Genomic DNA, 22278 nt, shown 5'->3' with positions numbered 1-22278 from the left:
AAATGAATTGAATTATTATTTATCTTGAGAGCATGTATATATGCTTCACTATATGAAGGGTGAGATTTGTTCCTGACTTTGCAATCTCTTAGTGATTGTCTGTGATGTTTATCACATTCTGGTTTAATGCTTATTCAATAATAAAATTGTTTTTCTCTAGAGCTTTTCTGAAGATGACTTCTGGTTTAGTGGTGGTCTTTCTTTCTTTCTTCTTTTCTTTCTTTCTTTTGTTTGTTTTTTTTTTAATTATATTTTCCCAATACAGGCTGGGGCTTAAAACACAGGAAATTCATTTTGTTAGGGTCTCCTGCTGCCAAAACTGGCAATAGGGATGCCCTTCACTTTATTATAATATTTCTTTGCCTACCTGCATGCCTGGGCAAGGTGCTATTAATTCACGAGCTCTATTAGATGTCTTTATAAGGCAAATTTACCCCAGCCCCCTGGCCAGTTGTCTATCAAAGCATATTAATCTTCTTTTGATTAGCAGTGAGTTATATCCATACTCCAAGTTCTTGCCTAAGATTACAACCTTGAACTCTTCAATCCGAGATTTATCAAAGCTTGACTTTGAGAAGTAATGTTTAGCATAATTGACTAAAGGGAATAGAGTGAGCCCATTCTTGATAGTTTCATTTTTACCCTTGAATCAAACCAGAAAATGAGACTGGCTTCTATGGACAAGTCACTTATTTTCTCTTTTTTATGTTGTCATCTGGAGGATAAAGATAGATGAATAAGACTCTTGTCCCATTAGATTAAAACTTTAGACATCAAAAGGAGATTCTGGAACTCAAAATAATATGAGAACAATAAAAAGCTTATACACACCAAATCATTCATAGTCACCTTGCTAGCAGAACTGTGATCTCGCCAGCCTTTAAATGTTTATCAAAATTCGCAAAGAGAAAGAATAAGAAAACAAGAGAAGGATTTGCCAGGTATGTGTTTTATGAGAAGCTAGTAAATGATTAGCTCTCAAGTGGTATTAGTAAAAAGTAGACCTGAAAGGTCAGAATCAAAATGCATCCAATAGTGTTTATGGAAATCAATTGACCCTCAAGTTAAAAACAAAACCAGCCTAGGGCCACACGTAGTAGGCAGTATGAAAATGATGTTCTGACTATATTTTATTCCCCAGTATGACTTTCACAATTAAACCTGTAGAAAGAGAAGTGGCTTATAGAGTGGTTGTGGATCAAAGAGATGCTGAATTCCCAAAACATGATGAATACAACCAGAAATAATTATTGCTACTAGAATTTATTTTCTTCTAAGTAATCCTACTCAAAAATCATTTATCTCAGGCAAAGCATTTGATCAGAATTAGATGGCGTCAGCTATATATCTTCTTGGAGATTACTGCACTGGTGTGAATAAATGAAAGTTATGAAAGTGACCTACTTTGAAAATTGATCAGCCAGCTGACCACAGGGGTCAAATTGATTATTTCAGGATCTCATCTGTTTGTATGAGGGTTCATCAATGACAAAGTTTTTTTTTTTTAACTTTTAGAAAAACAACTTATTGATTGACTTTAGAGAGAAAGGAAAGGAGCAAGAGATATCTGTTGTTCCACTTATTGGTGCATTCGTTGGTTGATTCTTGTGCCTTGACCGGGGATCAAACCTGCAATCTTGGTGCATTGGGACAGTGCTCTAACAAACTGAGCTACCTAGCCAGGGTGAGCAAGTACTTTTATAAAGTGCCACTTAAAATGCTAAATAAAACATTCTTTGGAATTTACCAGCCTCCAGAATCAGCTTGCACCAAAAGCTATGCCCAACCTTAGCCTAAGTATTTTCCAAACCTGAGTGGAATACAAAGAAAACACAGAAACAAAGTGTTAGGTTTTACTTAAGAAATTATAGTGAATTTCAATAGAACAGGTCTCTCAAAATTACTCTACAAGCTAAAGCACATGTAAACCTTTTTGACAGATATATATGGCCCAAGTTTTTATTAATTCAAAGCATTCCCTGAAACTAATTTTTTTAAAGAATTCTCCTGCTTTACTTTTGAGGTTTTGTTTCTATGATTGAATAACTGATTGTTTCGCTTTCCTAAATTGCCAATGAAGAAGCTAGAATTTGAGGATCTCAACTATCGTTGCACGTTTGAATCACTAAGATTTGAAAACATACCAATGTCTTTGTCCACCTCCAGAGATTCTTGATTCAATTTGCCTGAAGTGGAAGCCTATTCCTGGGACTTTTATAAAGGAGATTCTAATGTTCTGCCAGACTTGACAACCACTGAACTAGATGGTAGTGGAATTATTTTGAGTTAGTTCTTTTTTCAATGTACTTTTACAATAATATGAATTATGAAAACAATGAACAGGAGGTCAAATCAAATAGATCTGAGGTATGTTTGTTTTAAATGAATTACTAAACTAATTTTTTTAAAAACCTAGAATCTATAAATAGAATAATGGAATACAAGAAATGGGAGTATTGTAATAAAAACAGACAGACTGCTCTCTTTAAAAAATGGGAGAAAACCTAAGAGGTAAATTTTGAGATCCAATAAAGACTTCCTCCATAATTATTTATTTGTACTGGGTAGGTAACTGGAATGCTTTACTCCTTAGGCCATATAGTCATAGACCAAAATTGCTATATAAAAACAGATAATATTCTTGATTGATGTCATGCAGGTAAATAACAAAGAGAGGTTTGGGAAAAAAAACAGAGATCAGTATTACAGTCTGACCACATATCATAAGGATCTGGAAAATGTGTTAAATTGCTCCAAATTGTGTATTTGTTACTAAGAAGTAAAATACAGAACACTAGAAGCATACAATGTCCTTTTGCTTAATTATTTACATTTTCGTATTATCTAACTTACTGCCTCCCACAACTGCTAAACTTCAAACTCTAGTTTCTTTTGTGGTGTTTCCATATACTTCAAATACGAGATTCAATTCATTTTTGACAATATTACTAGCTTAATTTTGTTTTTCCTCTAGAGTTATGATAATTGGTGCAAAAATGCCAATATTACAATACCTCTTCCTTATTCTTTTTTCAACATAGTGTTTCAGGATTACCTAATATTCAGAAATTGTTAATTCAGTATTTATTATTACAGTTGGATGTTTTTGTTATTTATTCAATCAATTGATTTTCTATTATTGTGTAGAAACATTCTTATTGTATAGATATAGCCTATATAAACCTCAGCCAAAATTATTGTTTCAAAGAAAGAGAATATTTGATTGTTGTTTTTGTACATTCACCTAGAATGTGCAAAATTTATTCAACCAGTCTTCTCTTTTTGGAAGTATATAGTTGTCTGATTTTTATTTCTTACACCATTTTTCACCATCACATTGAAAGGGCTAACACATTTGACAAAGAGTTAATATCCTTAATATATAAAGGGAGTTTACAATGCAATAAGAAAAATATAGCCATACCAGTAGATAAATGCATAACTTAATGCAAAAGCAAAAGAGACAAAAGTAACAGAAAATACAGAATTTTTAAAATGCAAATTAAGACACAGGATAATTTCTCCTTTTACATTGCAAATATTTTAAAATATGATTTTAAATGGGAGATAGATTTAGCTAATACAAAAGGAAGTTTAGATGAAGATAGAGAGCTAGCCAGGGTGTAGTAGAGTGCTCCAGAGCACAGGTTTCAGGCAGTCAGATCTGGATTCCTGACTGTGCTCTGTCCACTATGTAGCTTTAGCTGATTTCCCTCAGCCTCAGTTTCCTCATCTGTAAGATGGGAATAATAATACTACTCAACTTATAATGTTCTGTGAAGATTAAGATAATGCATATAAAGTGCATAACACATTTTAACACACAGTAAGCTCTCAATAAATTGGCAATTATAATAATTCTCGATGCAACAAGTGTACATGAAAACAGGAATTACAACAGGCTTCTGGTAGGGTGATTTGCTACAATTTTTCAGGAATGCAATTTGGCTATATGTATCAAAACTCTTCCATATGTTTATACTCATTGAACCAGTAATTGTGTTTTTAAAAAAAATCAGAGGATATAAATCCACACCTATTCTTAACATACCTTTTATGTTTTAATGACTAATATTATAATAGAGAGGCACATTGGTCTTGTATGGTACAGCTTTTAAAATTTGCAGAAATAGGATATCAGTTTATGAAAAGTGAATGATATGGCCTAAATTGTGGAAAAGATACTTTGGGAAAAATATTCAGATTTTATTTCGAATTTTATTATTTCTACTTCTTTTGTACTATGCTTTCCCCCCTAAAACTGGAGTCTGCAAATTTGAGCATGACTCATTTGTGAGGGTATCTGAAATGAATGGGTGAGCTCACTTACTTCTATCTTAAAAACTTCTTTAAAAAAGTTAGCTTATTTCTTTTTTATATTTATCACTTTGCTTGAGAGGATTTAGAAGAAGAAAGCATTGTTCAATTATTCTTGCTGTTGAGTAACAAAATTTTTTTAAAATTTTACAGAATTTTTCCTTTTTTATGTTTTTATGTTTCTGTTATAACAAAAGTAAAAATGAGTTTTTAAAAATGTATTCTTTTGCCTTTCACTCAAAGTTTGAAAGTAGCTAAACATTTACATGAAATTTATAGGCTATGTTTGAGCTGGCATGCTTTTGTCTGTATGCTATTTGCCACATGCAAAATTCGCTTGGGGGTCTGGAAACTGAGATACCACGAGATACTGAACCTCTGGCTAAGAAGATAACTATCAGTATTAGGGGACATCTACTGACCCTCTAGGAAAAAAGGCATCAGTGGCTTCACAATGAATCCAAAGAGAAAATCACAAAGATAGTCAGGATAGAAGGAGTTAGTTTGTGATCAAGGTGTTACCCACATGAGAACCTCTAACAAGGCCACTTTTCACACTGAGAAGCAGCAAAAATGTACTTATCAGATTCTTCTTAACAAAATAAAGTGGGCCAGTTAATTCTTTCGTTAAAAAAAAAACAACTCACAACTGTATTAATATTTTTAAAATAGGGTTAGTTTATTTCTACAATCTAACATTGCATCGATATGAATGGACAAGTAAATCTCCAATTATATCTTACATTTACCTCTTTGGAATCAAGAGTTTCATGTTCAGGAATAGCCACCATTGGATGACTCAGCTTCATAGAAAAGATGCCCAGGATGTGATGAGAGATAGAAGTAAGGAGAAATAAATGTTTAAATTTCATTTAAATAGTTAAGCAATGGCATAAAGTATACTACTGTTGATCATAGTAGATTCCATCAAGTGTAAACATTAAAATTTGATTGTTATTAAAAATAAAGCAAGATATTCTTAACATAGAAAAAATATTTAGAGGATGGTGAATACTTGGAACATAGGCCCTCATCTAATTTGATTTTCTATTTCATATAAACTCTAACAGTGCTTGGCATATAGCATAGACAGTTATTAAATGTTTATTAAATTAATGAATTATTAAAACACACTGACAGATATTACAAGAAAAAACAAAGTTGTATTTATGTGTCAGCTCTCACAATAGGCCTCAAATTGACAAATGCCAAAGCAAAAGAAATAAATCATGCTCAGGCCCACAATAAAGGCATATGTATCTACAGATGTAAATAAATGCTTACTTGGAATGTAAAGTATTGTGCTTTATTGTCATTGTTAATAATCTCAATATACAAAGGTCTTCGTAATCATTGCAATCTTAACAGATGATATTATTATAATGTAGTGTACAACATAGTGACACTTTAACAGAAGGGAAGTTCTTCTGCTTATGTAAGAATTTTGATTATTTCATGGGCCTTCTGAGCACTATGCATGCACTTAAACCTATTAACATAGAAGAAAGTCCTAGAGACACAAGAGAAAGAGACAGAATGAGGAATATGCACACACCAAGATATAAGAAGAGCAATCATTTGTAATAAATCTATTTTTTTTTTGTCTTTATCATATCTCCTCACTCCAGCTTTAGGGTAACCACCATACCCATTTTGACAATAACATTCCCGGTTTCTGCTATTATGCTAGAAAAATCAGGAAACAATTGCCCAGGAGAATACCATCGCTGGCTATGAGGGAGGCCAAGGAGACATCCATCACATTTCCTCAGACTTCCCTCTGTTCTGGCAGATTTTCAGGAATGGAATCTGCCCTTATTTAAAGCTATAGCTTTACAAAATACCAGCCATTACACCCGGTTCCCAGCTATGGAATCCTCTGGGTACAACATCAGGACTCCTTCTAACTACCTGAGACCATTGCTTTAAATAGAAGTACAATCTGACTCCTGAGCCAACTAGAGATCTAAACAGCATTCCAAAAATCAGCGGAAAGCACCTATTTTCTCCTATTCATCAGGATCCCCTGCCTGGCTTAAGATCAGACCCTGTGTGCTACTGCAAACCTCAGACCCAGGTAATTGGTCCTGGAGACAGAAGAATTTTTAGCATACCTAAGCTAAGGGGTATGGTAATTATATGACTCATCGGAGCACAATGTCAAATTTTCGTTCTCCTAGTCTCCTAAGATTGGACAGGATAAATATTCTGAAATTTTAAAACATTGGAACACTTCCAATAAAATACTTACTGAGATTAGAAAAGCAACAGAGCAATTATGTGATAGCTACTTTTACATTCCATTCTTTCTTTTCAATATAGGTATTTATTCATTTACATTTATTTCATTTTAACCTTGAATTTCAAAAACTATGTGTTAATTATCTTAATCAACAAAAGAGAACAAAAAATGACTGTTTCTAATTAATTGATAATCCCCAAGTCATTTATATTTGGCTTTGTAATGCTTTTTTTCTATTTATGATCTTTTTATTATCCTCAGGTTGACCAAAAACACTAAATAAAACATGATATTATTAATTAATTTAATCATAATCATTTATTAAATTCTCACATGATAAACTCATTATACATATTTGTTTATTTGTTTTTTCACAACAACCTAGAGAGATGAGCATTAATTTTACCATTTCACAGATGAGGAAACTAAAACTGAAAAAGAGAATACCTTATTGAAAGTCCAGAAGTAGGAAGGGGCACAACCATGATCATAATCTAGGGTGACAGTCCCCAGAGACTGTGCTTTCCAAGCAAGTAGGAGGTGGCAGTATGCCACTGAGAAGATATTCAGGAGATGGGAAAGGGAGAGACAAAGGAAGGGAGTGATGTGTACCGTTGTGCAAAAGGAAAAGCCACATAGTAAAGGCGAGAGTGTCCCTCTCAGAGATAAAAAGCACTTCACGAGTGTCTGGTCTATCTATAAGAGGTCATGGAAGAGACATACTACAATGTAGCTTGAATGTCAGAGAAGAAGGCTGGGCTTCATTCTCTAGGCAGTGAGAAGCCACTGAACTATTCTAACCGAGGAAAGGGCATGTGTGATCAGATCTTCATTTCAAAACCAACAGTCAATGCAGCTAAAGTGTAAAATATGGATGGGGGAGGAAATTGGAAGATACTTAATTGATCAGAAAGAAAGAGAGAGAATAAAGAAAAAGGTTTAAATTAAAATGTTGCCTTGGAGAAGAGAATAGACTCAAGTTTTTCTTGGTGACTTTAGGCCTCCCTACCATTTAGGATTCGTGAAGGTAGACACATTGTTACTTTGTTGATTAGAAAAGAAAAACTGGGAAATGTTGGAAAGAAATAAGGCTGTGGTAGCAGGATAGTGGGCAGGACAGGGGAGGCCAATGGGGGAAAAGGTGGGACAACTGTAATTGAACAACAATAAAAAAAAAGAAATAATGTTGAATATTGATATCCCTGCTGCATGTAGAGATTTTGTAATGCAAGAGGACTAAAGATATTAAGTTGGGAGAAAAACTAAAATGATGTGAAAATCCTCTTACAGTCAGAATGGAAACGATAAACCTAAACATTAAAATAAATTGTTATAGGTGAATGGCTTGCTATCTATATACAGAGAATATATAGAGAGAGAGTGGGTGCATACTGAAGGCCAAACAGAATCTTTTAACCCTGTTTACTTGATGTTCTGCAGAACTAATGAGTATTTGGTCTCAAAAAAATAAAATAACAAGTTACTAATTTTTTCATCAAGTTATCATTCAACATAGAAGGATGGATGAAAGAGAAAGCTCAGATGAAATAAGACAAAACATGCTATTATCCTGGATGGAGACTTTAGTCCCAGATAATTGTGTAATGGACTAATTAGACCTTTGCTCACTCACCATTGCGGGATCATCGACAAGTCGTATTTGCATAAAATGTTCAGTTTACTTTCATTACACTCGATCACAGCTGTCACTAAATGAATATAAAGCATTTTGAAGTGATTGTCATGAGTACAAGGCTTTCCTGTAAGTGTCACTGCTTCTCCAGATGTAACAGGAACTTTTCTGACAAAGACAGATCAAATTCTCTCAAACCAACTAAAGAAATGAGAACCCTACAACTAGAAGAAAAGAAAATATGCAAAATGTGGTTAAACCATTTAATAAAGTCTCTGATCTACCTGAGAAATAGAGTTCAAACCTCTGGCTTTTGTGAAATAGCTCTCCCTACTGCATGAAGATGAAATAGGTTTTCTTGACTGCCAGAAATTATGACGCTGGGGAAGTGTTGCGAGAAACGTTTACTTTTTTAAATCGCCAACGGTGCTACACATGCTATTTGGGATTGGTTTGTTTGCTGAACCACCTCCTTTTGTTAAACCCCTTTACTCTATTTGTTTACATAAGCTGTACCTTCTCCTTCTGCCTCTCTACCTAGATTTGTGAGCTACTCAAGCTAGAGTGAAACCTTCTTAAGGACATCTCTTAAAAGAGACGTGACAAATTACTGTAGCAATTCCTACATAAAATATTGCTTTTTATAATATATAAGGTTATCATTATGAGATGTAAGCCATAGGAAATCATGCAGATTATGTGCTATTCATCTTTAGTCTTCTGCATCCGGCATGGGTGACCCTCAGCACAGAGTAAACACTAAATGAGCCCTGAATGAATAAATTAACAAGAGAAACAATGAACGAAATGCTTAGAGGAAACAGAGGGTTTTCTAACTTGTAGCAGTAAAGTCTGTATTAGTCAAGAGTCAGGAAGTGTTTGCTGCATTCCTAGAAGTGTCCTCATTTATATGAAACTTTGTAAACTACAGACCTGTGAACTAGAAACTGTCACACACATGTGTTCTCTTTGACCTTCACAGTTCTTCTGCTCCAAAATTCAAGGATCGAATTTTGTGGTCAGTGCTTGAGTTCACATATGGTATTTGCAAGTCTGTGTTTCTCTTGAACTGCTCGATGGTCTCCGCAGTCCTGCAACCATCTTGCTCTGTGTGCCAGCCTGCTCTGTTAGACAAAGCTAATGATCTCCATGTTGACACAGTCCCCCCTCGCCTGCGAAGAGGACGCCAAGGGTGGAGCTAAGCTATTCTTGTGCGTACCCATGTATGTCTGGCTTACTTCACTCATTTAGGGAATCTGGCCTACCAAAACATTGGAGTTTTTAGTCCCTAATTTACAACATATACCAAATGCAGAGTAGGAAGCACCCAGGGAGTCTTATAAATTCCAGACTCTGACACACCAAGTCTGGAGAATGGTCTGAGAGCCTGCATTTCTAAGGGGCTCTCAACTGATGCTAATGCTGCCATAGGTTGAATAGTAAGGACATAACCAACTCTTTTTGTATGAATGGATGCAATTGATGCTTTTAAAATATTTATCTATTCACATCTAAAATTAACTATATTAAAAATATCCTAATCAATTACATGGTATTGCAGTTGTATAAGTAAATAATTTAGCACTTTTTTTTATTAAGTGCCTTCAAATGTCCTAGGTACTTTGCTAGATGTCAGAGATATAATAGTGAACAAACACATATTATCCCTGCCCTTGAAGAAACAGATATTACCATATTGAGCCGTGTATAATGTGCACTTTTTTGCCCAAATTTTTGCAGGAGAAATAAGGATGTTCACTATCCATGGGCATTACTAATTCTGTACCTATATAAAGATTTTTAATTCTTTTATTTATGCTTATGCACTAAAAGTATAACTCTAGAAAGCAATAACGATATCCGTATGCAAAATAATACCCTGGAATATGATAATCAATTTTGTTTCTAAATATAAATAAATAAATAATTGAATTAAAACGTTGAAATGAAAGATTTTTTTTCCTGCAAGTTTGGACCCAAAACATTGGTATACATTATACACAGCAAAATACAGGTAATAATAAAAATCAGAACTATCTAGAAACAAACACAAAATAATGTGTTCTGAAGCAAAAGTTCAAGGTGCTATGTTCATAACAAATAAGTCTGACCTAATCTAGAAGGATGAAGCAATCTTTCCCCCAGAAGCTGGAATGTAAAGGATAAATCTCCTAATAGCATTACAGGGGACCAGAGAAAGCATATGGGGTTAGGAGCTGAAAAGAAATGACAGACTGAGTGGAAGAGAGGGAGAAAATTCAGAGTGAGTGGGCAAAAGGAGTGTGAGGGCGTCAGGAACCAAGGCTGGAGGGCTACCGTGTAGGTACTTGGAACGCAGCAACTTGGCTTAGGAAGCAAAGGAGCAAGTCTCGGAAATGCTTATTATATGAATGAAGGTTGTTAAACATGAACTTGTCTCAATAACCAAAAAGGTTGTAAGCTGTTGGAAGTTAAGGCCCATAACATCTTAGCACCTGTGCACCAGAAACCAGTTGATTGATTTCATCACTGAACATTCTATGCCTTGGAACAAAATGTGGGCAATGCTCTGAGTTTTTCCTTAATGAGAAAAGTTCATGATATGGGCCCTGAGGAAAAAGCTGCTTTTAATGACAGTCACAAATATGCTACTCCATCCCTATGTCTCAAAGATTTCATCTGCATTAGCCTGAAATATTTTTAAAAATTACAGACCACCAAGAGCTTAAATACTTATGTTTAGAAGTTAGAGGTACAGCATCTAGTTTCGGTGATGCCCAAAGATTTATGATTTTATCGATGCCACTAACTCCCTAGATGACATAGGGAAAATCACTTTGTCTCTGGGCCTCAGGTTCCTGACTTTTAAAATCTGGGTCCTAACTAAGTGAGTTCCAGTTCCTAGTCCACTTAGATAATTCAATGAATTTGTGATACTTAAGCAAAATCAGTTGATTGATAAATGACACTGTTTAAAAGAAGGCTTTTTCTTTTTGGAGTCTCCTGCAATGAGCCATGGCTGAGGTAGAAGCAATGTCTGTAGCAACAATAAAAAAGAACTCTACATAGAATGTTACCTGGGATCCCTAATATCAGTTCTTAGCTGTAATACTTGCTCCTTGCATGAAATGTTATAAACACTATTAAACTTCACAACATTACTTTGTGTATTCCCTAAGTATTATCATATACTCAGTTGGAATTTGGTACTTGTTCATCATTTTGTAAACCCACAAAAAACTTGCTGTTAACTGTTGGTCATTACTATTGTTACATTGCAGTCAGTAAACCTAATACTAATCTAATACCAGTAAGAAAACAAGAATTTTCTGCTCTGACCCCTGTAAAAAGTCTTTTGAAATATGGCTAAAAATTCACAAATTACACTATTTTATTCTCAGCCTTTCCTCTTCCTTCCAGGATGCACAGAATGGGGACATGTTAAACTTCCCTACTCCAAAGACCACGGTCTAAAGGGCAGCATGATGGAGCCCTGACTGGTGTAGTTCAGTTGGTTGGGTGTCTTTTGCAAAGCAAAGGTCACCTATTTGATTCCCCCATCACAGCACATGCCTGGGTTGCAGGCCTGGTCCCCAGTTGGAGCGTGTGCTAGAGGCAACTGATAGATGTTTCTCTAACACATTGATGTTTCTCCCCCTCTCTTTCTCCCTCCCTTCCCCTCTCTCTAGGAATAAATACATAAAATCTTTAAAAAATATATAGGAGAGTATGATGGAATTCTTTTTTTTCCATCTGCTATGTGTTCAGGCTGTTTTACAAACAAACCACATCCCCATGTTTACCCATTCCTCTGCAGTTGCTTCTTTCTCAACTAGAAAACCACTTCCCCAAGGGGATTAACTACACCAATCACTTTTTTCACCACACAGCTCCCAGGCTGTAATGAAAATTTAGCAGAATCTATACTCCAACACCATTTTAGACCTAGAATAAATTTCAGAAACTGAAATTGGAATTGATAAGAAAGCATATTTGTTGTTCTTTCTTTTTTTCTATCCTTTAAGGACACAATTAGTTGCCTAGTACTACAGACAAAACATCATTTTCAATTTTTTTCAAGATCATACTAACTCTAGCACAATCACAAACCAAATGTCTCTTTCTTCACAAAAGACAGTGTTGGTAGAAATTTTTTCTCCCCGTTTTTTCTCTTCTATAGACTATAAGGGGTACCAGCTATTTTATTCCAATGTGATATATAATAGGAAATAAACAATGCTGTATTAAGACTCTCAACTTCATAAACATTTTTCAAGTCCTGGCCTGCTTAGTCCCATCCAAACTGATCCTAATTTTCAAGCAGTTACTCCAAGCTTCAAGAAACCTATGCCAGAGCCCAGGTATGTGTCAACAGATATAAACTGATGTATCGTAAAACCTTGGAAGAGAGTGTCTTAAGAGGAAGAGCAGGCACAATTGTGATGGTGTTAATCTGTGCCGCCCATCTCCAGAGACCCCCGACCAGACGTTACTCTGTTTGCTCCTAGCACTGTACTTCCAGCATCCTTGATAATGACTAGGGGAGGGGGTGTAGAAGAGGGAGAGGACATATAAGTGGTTGGTGGCCATATGAGCTAAGGACTGTCTTTCCACAGGCAACTGGAGGGCTGCCTCCAATACCCGCCTGCCCCGCCTCCCTGGAATTGGACCCTATTCCTCCATCACCTATTTCCCTACACATTGTTTTAAACTATATTTCGGGAATGATGTAGGCACTTCCCAGCTCTCACCACATGGGTTACACATCTTTACATTGTCAGCACACTCGCAGTGTCCTGTCCCCACTCCCTGCCCTTGCCCTAGCCATATCGCCCTGCCAGCCAATGCAGCGTGGCCTTAGATTGCAGCCATCCCTGAGGGATCCTGACGGTCTTGCTTTCCTGAGTCTTGTTATAGCCTAAGGTCTACTCTCTGGAAAATCTGTATTTTTTTTTCACTCCCTGCTGCGTTCCTGCTGGAAACACATCCTTATAGCCATGGTACTTCTTTATTCAAACTTCAAACCATAATATAAGTCGAGTATTTACTGACTGCTAGGAAGCCCATAGAAAAAAATCTATGTTTAGTTATGTTATGTTAGTAGGTTTCTGCCATGCCAAAGAGTGAATCTTTTGAAAATTAGAATAAAAATGCTTTAATACTATGAAACTTGTCTGAAATTTTTATCACCTGGAATTTGATAAACTGTTAAAATGTCATTCAAATGTGAAAGCCATAAAATATATCCTCAGGCATAAAAAGCCTCAGAATACTTGCCAAATAAAGACCCAACTTAAAAACTTTCTTGAATCAAGGACTCAAATAAGAGAAATAAATACAGTAGGATGCAGCAAGAAACATAAGAAGGTAGGGTAATAAAATACTCTGAGTAGAAGTGTCATTGCCATTTTTTAAAAAAGTCTATGAAAGACCATGGAATTGAAAAAATTATAACCATAACACACCAACATAATCAACATGATAGTAGATAATAGAAGAGACCAATGGACTTATTTTACTGTTACTGTAGGTAGCAGCTAGAAATGAGTGGTTGGAGGGAAAAGAAAGCAGTACCCTCACCTTACAATCTAACAAAGAACATAAAACAGGAGGCTGGAAACAAAAGAAAGTCATGTCTCACCAATTAACTCAGCACTCCTGAGCCTGGCCCAATAAGACCGCCAGGGGTTCCAAACATCAGAAGCAGAGGGAGAGCAGGGGAGGGGAGTCCTTGAGACTCTGCTGGGAAAGGGAACCTCTGCAGCAATTTCACGAAGACAAAGAGCCTTCACTAGCTGAGAAAGAAAGCCTTTGTAGCTGTACGTTATTCCCAGGATTTAGAAGAGGGATAAGGAGGGGTAACCTAAAGGCTGACTAAGATATATAACCCCTGAACTCCAATAGTTGATGAACTCAGATTAGCTAAGTACCCACTTGTAGGTTCGGCTCAAGTGTATAGAACAAAACTAACAGACTTACTAACAAACGTATTAACAACTTTATTTCCTTTATCCATGGGGCATTTAGACTAGCTGGGTGCCTGCTTGCAGCTTTGTGTTCCTATGTGTTTCATAAATAAACTTGCTATCTCCTTTACACTGTACGTGTTGTCTCTCACTTGAATTTGTCTCTTGTGGGGAAACAAGAACTGAGAAACAAGCTCCAGCAGGTGGTGGGGTGGGGGCGGGTGATGACTCAGATCTCTCTCCCTGGTGACATTACTCGGAGAGGACAAAGAATTTGATAGGGGCATGACCACATGAATGTGAACCCTAAGTGACAGGCAATCATAATGACAAAATAAAATGAATAAATTTTAAAGTAATAAATCAAAACCGTACCTATTGGACACAAAACTGACAAAAAGAGATAAGAAATTATAATAATGGAAAATGTAAAATAATAAAGCAGATTAAGGTCATGTAATGAGATAATTAAGGGCAACCTCTCAAGATTAAAAAAATCAATGAGATCAGAAAACATACAGTCAACAAGAGACACACACAAACATGAAGACATATGAAGTTGAACATAAAAGGAGGAAAACATTCATCTGTCTAATATGAACCAAAATAAAACTGGAATAACAATCTTATTACATTTAAAATGGAATTTAAGAAAAATATTGTAAAGGAGGAAAAAAAGACATTATATATTGGTTTAAAAAAAAATCAATGAACAAGAATATAGGACCATAATAAACTTACATTCCTAATAATACAATCTCAAAGTTTTAAGATTTTTCAATGGTTGGCCTCTAATACTTTGAGAGCAAGGAGTGGTTTTACTCTTCATTTAAATACCTGAAGGCTAAGGACACGTTTCAGTGCTCAGTAGAAACCAAATAAATATTTTCAGACAACCTGAGAAAGAGTCCAACCCCACAGTTATATCTGTCTTTTGCAAAAGACTCTTCTACGTGAGTCACAGAACAAATAGAACCTATGGCTAACATGTCAGCAAATGAATGTCATTATTTGATAGCTTAAATGAGATGACTGGGTCGAATTATGATCAGTCACACAAGGATAAACTTCAACAAATTTAGCATCTGAAAGAATTTTATGTTCATGTTTTAGTAAAAGGAATAAAATAATGGCCACATTAAGCAGATGAAACAACACAAGAAAATTATGCCCTGAAGTTTCAAAATAAGTTACACCTCGACTGTGTAAATAACAGAGGGCATGTATGGCTTTTGTTGCACAGAATGTATAATAGGATAACAAAATAAATTAAAGCAATGGAAGAAACAATTAGGTTGAAGAGTTTGAAACTGATAAAGCTGATGTTTTTGTAGGTTAAGAACTGTTGGGTAATGGCAATTTCATATGAATCATATGACTCAATTTCATATAAAAGACTTTTTTAAAAAAACAATAGCATTAAAAGGAGAGTAGACAAGGAATTGTGCTTAAAGGCAAACTATCTATCTGTATTATGTATGTGAGTATGGATGCCCGTAGATGTACATAGATGCAACCTGCAAAGAAAGATAAATGCTGCCATCGGGGTTTCCATGATATGTCAGGGCCCAGTACTGCCTCCTTCCACAGGCCATGCCCTCCGCGGAGATGAAGTCCTAAAGCTGTGACTTGACCCTCTCCCCACACTGTGGACCATAGTCAATGCCTTGCTGATAAGGGCTATCAAAGGTCAGCTCCTCTGTTTCAATGGAGGATAATTTCGCAATTTATGCCCAGACCCTACAGCTTGTGAATTAGGAATCTTTGCCCTTCCCAATTAGGACTCATTCTCTCCTTGATAGGATGTCTGTCTGAAGAGCACACTCTCAATATATCAGAAAAGCCTGAACCCCTGCCTCAGGCTCTGCTTCTAAGGAAACTGACCTAAGATACCCCGTAACGGGGAAGGGGAGGAGGGGCTGGGGCCCACTGAGTGCTGTGAAATACAAGGAGCTCATTTTTCCTTAGCGCCTCCATCTGCACAAGATGCAAAGGGATGGCTTTTTCTCTATGGCTGTAAAATACAAGCATGGGCAATAAATTCTAAAGGGACAGTGTGTTATTTTATAAGAACTTTAAAAATCATCTTTCTCCAAGTATACATCTCCTCACTAAAAAGTGTTACAATGAAAAATTTCAGCTAGAAGACAACAAATGAATTTCAGGGAAGATATAAAGGAAATTGATTGTTCTCAGTTTCCTGGAAGAAATTTGAGTCAACTGTTTGTGATTAAATTAAGTGCATTTTAAGAATGATGTCTGGCAATTACATAACCTGAAACATGGCTGGTTTCAAATGCCAGCCCACCAAAGCGTCTATGGGGTTGTAATGTTCTTTATTTCCCTGTCGTGGAGAACTTAAGTAAATATGATTGATAGTGCACTTATCAGAACTGCTTGCTTTAAAATACCTGCTCACTAGAATTCATTTTTCCATATTACAGGTCCAATTAATTTCATTTAGCCAATTTTGAACACAATATTCTTCATGAACATATTCTACAAATTCATCCAACTTGAAAACAATTTGGCACAGGCAAATAGTGCCCATGTTCTGGTTTTCTGGAAAAAAAAAAATCTCTACATGTTAAAAAGCAATTCTGAGCTTACAAAACTTTTTCTCCTCTTCCACCCTCCTCAAAGGCTTTCTTCTCCACAACATTGTAACAGTTATCCACTCCCTATTAACTCCAAAAGTTGTCAGAAAGTTTTAGAATCCAGAGCAAGGCAGTTTATCTCTGTGATGATAGAAAATAAATTACCTTGATTTATTCACACAGAAAGGTTTCTAATTATGTAGATGGAACTCCAGCAGACATTATTAATGAGGAGGATAAAAGGAAGTTTTGCCTCCAAAAATCAAGATGACTTTTTTCTGTAAATGTGACTGCTTCAGTAAATTTTGTCAGAGAATTAAATGAATAGTGGCTCTCTTAGCCTTTGGAACTGTTCCTGCCAAAAGAAGGTTGGAGCCTGGGATGAAATGCGAACAACACTGTGTGGTTCAGGAGAAGCCCAGGCTCTGCCAATACCTCACAAGGCCTTGGGTGTGTCACTTTGTATCTTTAGTCTTCAGATTCCTCCTCTGTAAATGTCATCTGTACGCCTCAGTGGTAAGTCCCAGTCCTGAGGTATCTGGCACTCTTGTTCGACCAGGTAAAAGCCTGTAATTTCAGGGTGGTGATATCAACAAAGGTGGTGATGCCATTTCATGGTTAGGTTTCTTGTGTTGGGGGACAGGGAGGTGAAGTATCTTAAGGAAAATTAGTGTAGTATCAGCTTTTACATTAGTTTTGTGCAATCTTGTACAAATTATTTATACTTTCTGAGCCATAGTTTCTTCATGTGTAAAAGAAAGGGGATAAAACCTATTTTATGATTGTTTTAAAATTTAAAAAAAAAAATACTGTCTGTAAAGTAAGTGGCATGTTCTCTACTTTTTCTAAATATTAATTTCTTCCTTACAAAAATTCAGTGACCACCCTGCCCCAAACCCCGTCAATTCACTCCCTGCTTACTCCCCACAAATGACAATAACTCATTATGTCCAGGGATGCAGAAGTTGTCTGGCAAGAAACTTCCTGATTTTACTTGCTTCCCCAATACACAGGCATCCTTTCATTTTCACAAGCTTGCTCTGTTCTATTTCTTTACTTCCTGAAAACTCTTCCCAATGCTGTTCCTCACAACTGAAATACTAAGCCTGTTCTCAGCCTTTGCTTCCTTTCAGTTCTTTGCTAAGTCCTTCCTGATTCATCAGTCTAGGTCAGGACCTCTGTTATGTGCATTCATAACTACCTGATCGTCTTCCACATGGCAGTTGTCACAATGAGCATTAACTAATGAATTTTTGCTTATTTGTTTAATTTCTGTTTTTACCCAAATGCAGAATAAGTACCTAGCAAACGCCCCTCATATATTGATGTTGTTTCTTTCCAATGCATGTTCAGCACAGATGCAGTGCTTTGTAAATAAGCGATACTCAATACATCTTTGTGAAATGAATAAATGATCGTCTATGTCAACTTCCTGACTCCAGCGTTCCTCAACTTAACGTTGGAATAAAAAAACTGCAAAGTCTATGCCCTTTGTTATCGGTAGGGAATTAAGCTATTACTGTAGTTAGAAAAGGTTTTTGGAACCTCGAACCAATCATTTACCTTAGTGTTCATTTTCTCATTTTAAAACTATGAACAATTATAAACTGCTTATCTCAAAAGGACATTGCTTCAGTCTTCAAATATATTTGTAAAATATTCTTCACATATGTAGATCTAAATTTTTATAGATTGCATTAGAAAAATACATTTTTATTCCATAGTCCACTCCCTCAGCCTTTGAGCCAGTAAGTGAAAGTTAGAATTAACTTAGATTTTCCAGTTAAGTCATAATCTACTTTAAATTCTTTTGATTGATCTTTGTTAAAATATCAAAAGAAACCTCAGAAAAAAATTCTTTTCAGGAGAGTGACTAAAAATTTAACCCATATTGGAAATATGCATATAGTATGAACATTTTAATTCATTTATTGGATTTCTGTAGCTTTGCAAAGTAAATTCTCTGAATAACTATGCAATAATAATACCCCTTAAAATATTGGATTGGCCAAAAGTCCGTGTAGTTTTTTCCATAAAATAAAGACAGCTTTTTCATTTTTACCAATAACTTTATTGATTTGGATATTTTGAGTATGTTAGCTATCTCCCATGTGGTAGAATGTTGATTGTTCTCAATTAATGTCTCCATTTGATTGCTATCTATTTCATCTCGTCTACTTGACCATGGATCACTGCCCAGTGAGAAATCTCCAGCACAAAACTTCACAAACCACTTTTGATATGTTCAATCAGTCACAGCACCTACTCTACACACTACACAAATCTTTTTTTGTGTGTTTCAGTTGCATTTTTACCTTTCTTGAAATAATAAAGCATAATTTGCCAAAAATGTGCATGTTTTCTTCCATCTTCAATATTAAAATGGCTACACAAAAATTCACTAATTTTGATAAGTATTTTTTATAATGCACTCTAGAATGACAGCTGTCACAATAAAGTCTAACACAATTGTTTCAAATGAAATTAAAGACACCTATAGGTGACTAAAGCCATCTTATGGAAAAAAAAATACACACTTTTTTGGCCAACCCAATATCCTCAATAATGGTAAAAATATAAACTTTACAAATGGATTAAACTTAAAAATAAATAAGTAGGAGAAAGAAATGGGGGAAAAGAATGTGAATGAGGAAAGTCAACATTTATAGGGTAAAATATCCAAAAGATTTAAAGAAAGGATACTCATGATTGATGTAGGAAGCAGGCTAAAGCAAGTTTATGAAGAGACCAGTTCCTCTTATGCGTCCTGGATATCAAAGGTTCTTTCCTTTCTTCTATCTCCTATTTCATTCCCACAGCACCAAACTACCATGAAACCTGCTCCGAGGTTCTAAAGTCTGTGTGAAAACAAAAGACAATGGGGCCCAACTCCTCAAAGAGTTGGCTGTCTGTCTACTACCATCATTTTTTTCCTCCCATTCTTAAATTGTGTGTTTCTCATTCGTAATACACTTCGCTAGGTAGGTTCCCTCACTATTCTAACAGATGTCTCACTCCTAGCTTATTATAAGTGAAGCGATCCTTTACAGAGAAAAGATAAATAATGGATGGAATTGGAGTGAAAATATCTTCATTTTGCTCACTCTCACTTTTTTTTAATTACAGATAAGTTATATTTTCTCTTTTTAATCTACAATCTCAAGAGCAGCTGTTGGGAAAAGGGATGAATGAAAACTCATCAGTGAAATTCTGTTAACATACCACAAAGATAAAATTTCATTTCATGTAAAATGCTTTCTCTTTCTTAGCAAAAACAAAATTCTAACATAAAGGATTGTTATATTTTAACATCTCTTTTTATGAAAATTTCACTTCAATTTTTTTAAATTAAATCATAAGAAAATACATGTTGGTAGCTGTGGTATTTTTTTCAAAAAATGACTTTTAATAATTGAAGGAGTGTACTGGAAAAATATGTATCTTCTTATTCAATAAATCCATAAATACTGAAAGTATAAACATTCAGCCCAATTGTAAATGTTACAAGCACATGGGGTCAATATCAATTAAGAACTTAACCTAACATTCTATATCTTATTCTATAAAAGAGAATCCTGTGATTAAGTAAATATGTATACTATTTTACAGATGTATTTCCATTTACTTACTAGGGGGTTTTATGATAGGGAAAAAATTATAATAAAGTACTTAAAAATATATCAGCATAAAGTTTTCCTTTATGAAGTTATTTTTCATATAAAAGTTCATTCCTTGTGCTGAACCATTAGAGAACTGAAGAAGCTAAACTGGAAAGTTTGCTATCATAGAGGAAGCATAGAATTTTGGATGAGGTAAAAACTTTAAGATCAACCGTTTCTGTAGAAATTCTGAGTTTAAAGGGGTTTTTTTTAGTTTAAAGTTTTAAGTGACTCTCAGAAACTGACATTTTTCTAAAGCTCTTTACATAATTTTGTTGCAATCAGCACAGTTTAGATCCTAGATAAAGAGTTTTGGAACTGAACTATAATAACCTACTATTACAGATGAGGGGGGAAAAGAACCCACTGAAAAAGAGTGAAATATGTGACGGATTGCAGTTATGTAAATTAAATTATATGCACACAAAATAACACAACTTTTGAAAGAAAATATACAAACAAAAAATACATTAGTACAGTTAACTATGGGGAACAAAGCAGAGTGAGTAATCAGAATTAAAGGGAATACATATGTGAATAAATTGAAAGCTTCAAACGAATGAAAGACATTTTAGATGAAAGGAATGCCCTTCTAGTCAGGTTGATGGATTGTTTCTTCACTCCAGCACCAAGAGTCTACAAATAATATCTAGAATGCTGAAAAATATACAAAACTGGGTACTTAAGTTGGAACACGAAAGTTTTACTTGCACTTGCCACTTGATCCTGGTTACACCCTTGTGAGAGAGATCCCATTTTTATTGCTATTACAGGCAAAGAAGCTAAAGCAAGAGTTTAAATTACTTTTCCAAATATAGGCATAAAGCAATTCATTTTTTCAAGAAAATTAATTTCACAACTTTTGTCTTGCTATAGACTGCAAATGAACTTTTAATTGCATTTTACTATCAATAAGTGTAGGTATACTTACTGATAAACTCAGGATATTTCTAAATGAGAAGGAATCACTAAAAATAATTGAAATCATATACTTTTAAAAATATTTATTTAATGACTCAAATGGTTTGTTACATTAGTAGATCTATAAGTTGTTTTTTTTTTCAAAAAATGATTTTTAAAAATAAAATTGAAAATATAGGAAAACACATGTTGGTATACTTTCAAAAATCTTCCAGGACACATGATGTTCCTACATAGGAAAATATATTTTCTTCTCTCTAAGCCTTGCCCTGACCTCTAGCAACAGTGACAGCATGGTCACTGGGCTGGGAGGGATGCTGGTCAGGGCGAATAGAGGCCTGTCTACAGAAAATGAATGACCCTCTTATGCTCTGCAGTAAAAACTATAGTGAAAGAAGTGAAGTAAAATGGCTGCACAGTCACCACGTAGGCCTCCTGACATTGTAATTTTTGAAATCTGAAAGAGAAGATGTTCTCAGAGTGGCCGTGTAGTTTCTCCAAGGGCTTCAAAGCTGTCGCTCTGTCTATACAGATTCTATTTTTCCTGTGAAACCTCTCAAGCTTTGCCTGTATATGGAGCCTTTCTGAGTATGAAACCCCAGGCTTTCTCCTGCCAAAAGATCAGAAAAGTCATGTAGGTTGTCTTCACATGACTTTTCTCCTTCCCTCCATGTCATGTCTTCTCCTTCCTTCCACTTCTATTCATGGGTTGGCCATGTGTTTGTTCGTTGCTGGTGTAAATTGGCGGAGACTCGGGGGAGACAAGGGTAAGAGATAACTTCCTGTGTACATGGTTTGTAGTAGTCCTCAATAAAAGACAGAAAATGTAGTTGGGATTTTAAAAAAAGAGAGAGAGAGAGAAAAGTGTATAAAACTGAGTGCTTGAGTTAAAACGTGAAAGCTGGGCAAAAGAATTGGATTTTGCGGTTGACTAAAAAGACGGGGTACCTCAGAGATTATGAGA

General features: G+C 35.4%; 1 protein-coding gene across 5 annotated transcripts in view; it reads right to left on the bottom strand.

The window, feature by feature from the left end:
- MLIP (muscular LMNA interacting protein) overlaps window positions 1-22278 on the bottom strand; it is a 231554-nt gene that overhangs the window by 3794 nt on the left and 205482 nt on the right. For all 5 annotated transcript variants that reach the window (XM_054569496.1, XM_054569500.1, XM_054569498.1 and 2 more), the window contains one exon: window positions 5067-5120. In XM_054569496.1, the coding sequence (XP_054425471.1) occupies window positions 5067-5120 (54 nt within the window). The remainder of the gene's footprint in view (window positions 1-5066; window positions 5121-22278) is intronic.

The sequence above is a fragment of the Pteronotus mesoamericanus genome, unplaced genomic scaffold (assembly GCF_021234165.1).
Source record: "Pteronotus mesoamericanus isolate MK-2021 breed Mesoamerican mustached bat unplaced genomic scaffold, CSHL_Meso_final contig_20, whole genome shotgun sequence".
NCBI classification, from domain to species: Eukaryota; Metazoa; Chordata; class Mammalia; order Chiroptera; family Mormoopidae; genus Pteronotus; species Pteronotus mesoamericanus.
The sequence above is the reverse complement of the archived record's forward strand: the minus strand, read 5'-3'. Positions and strand labels throughout refer to the sequence as shown.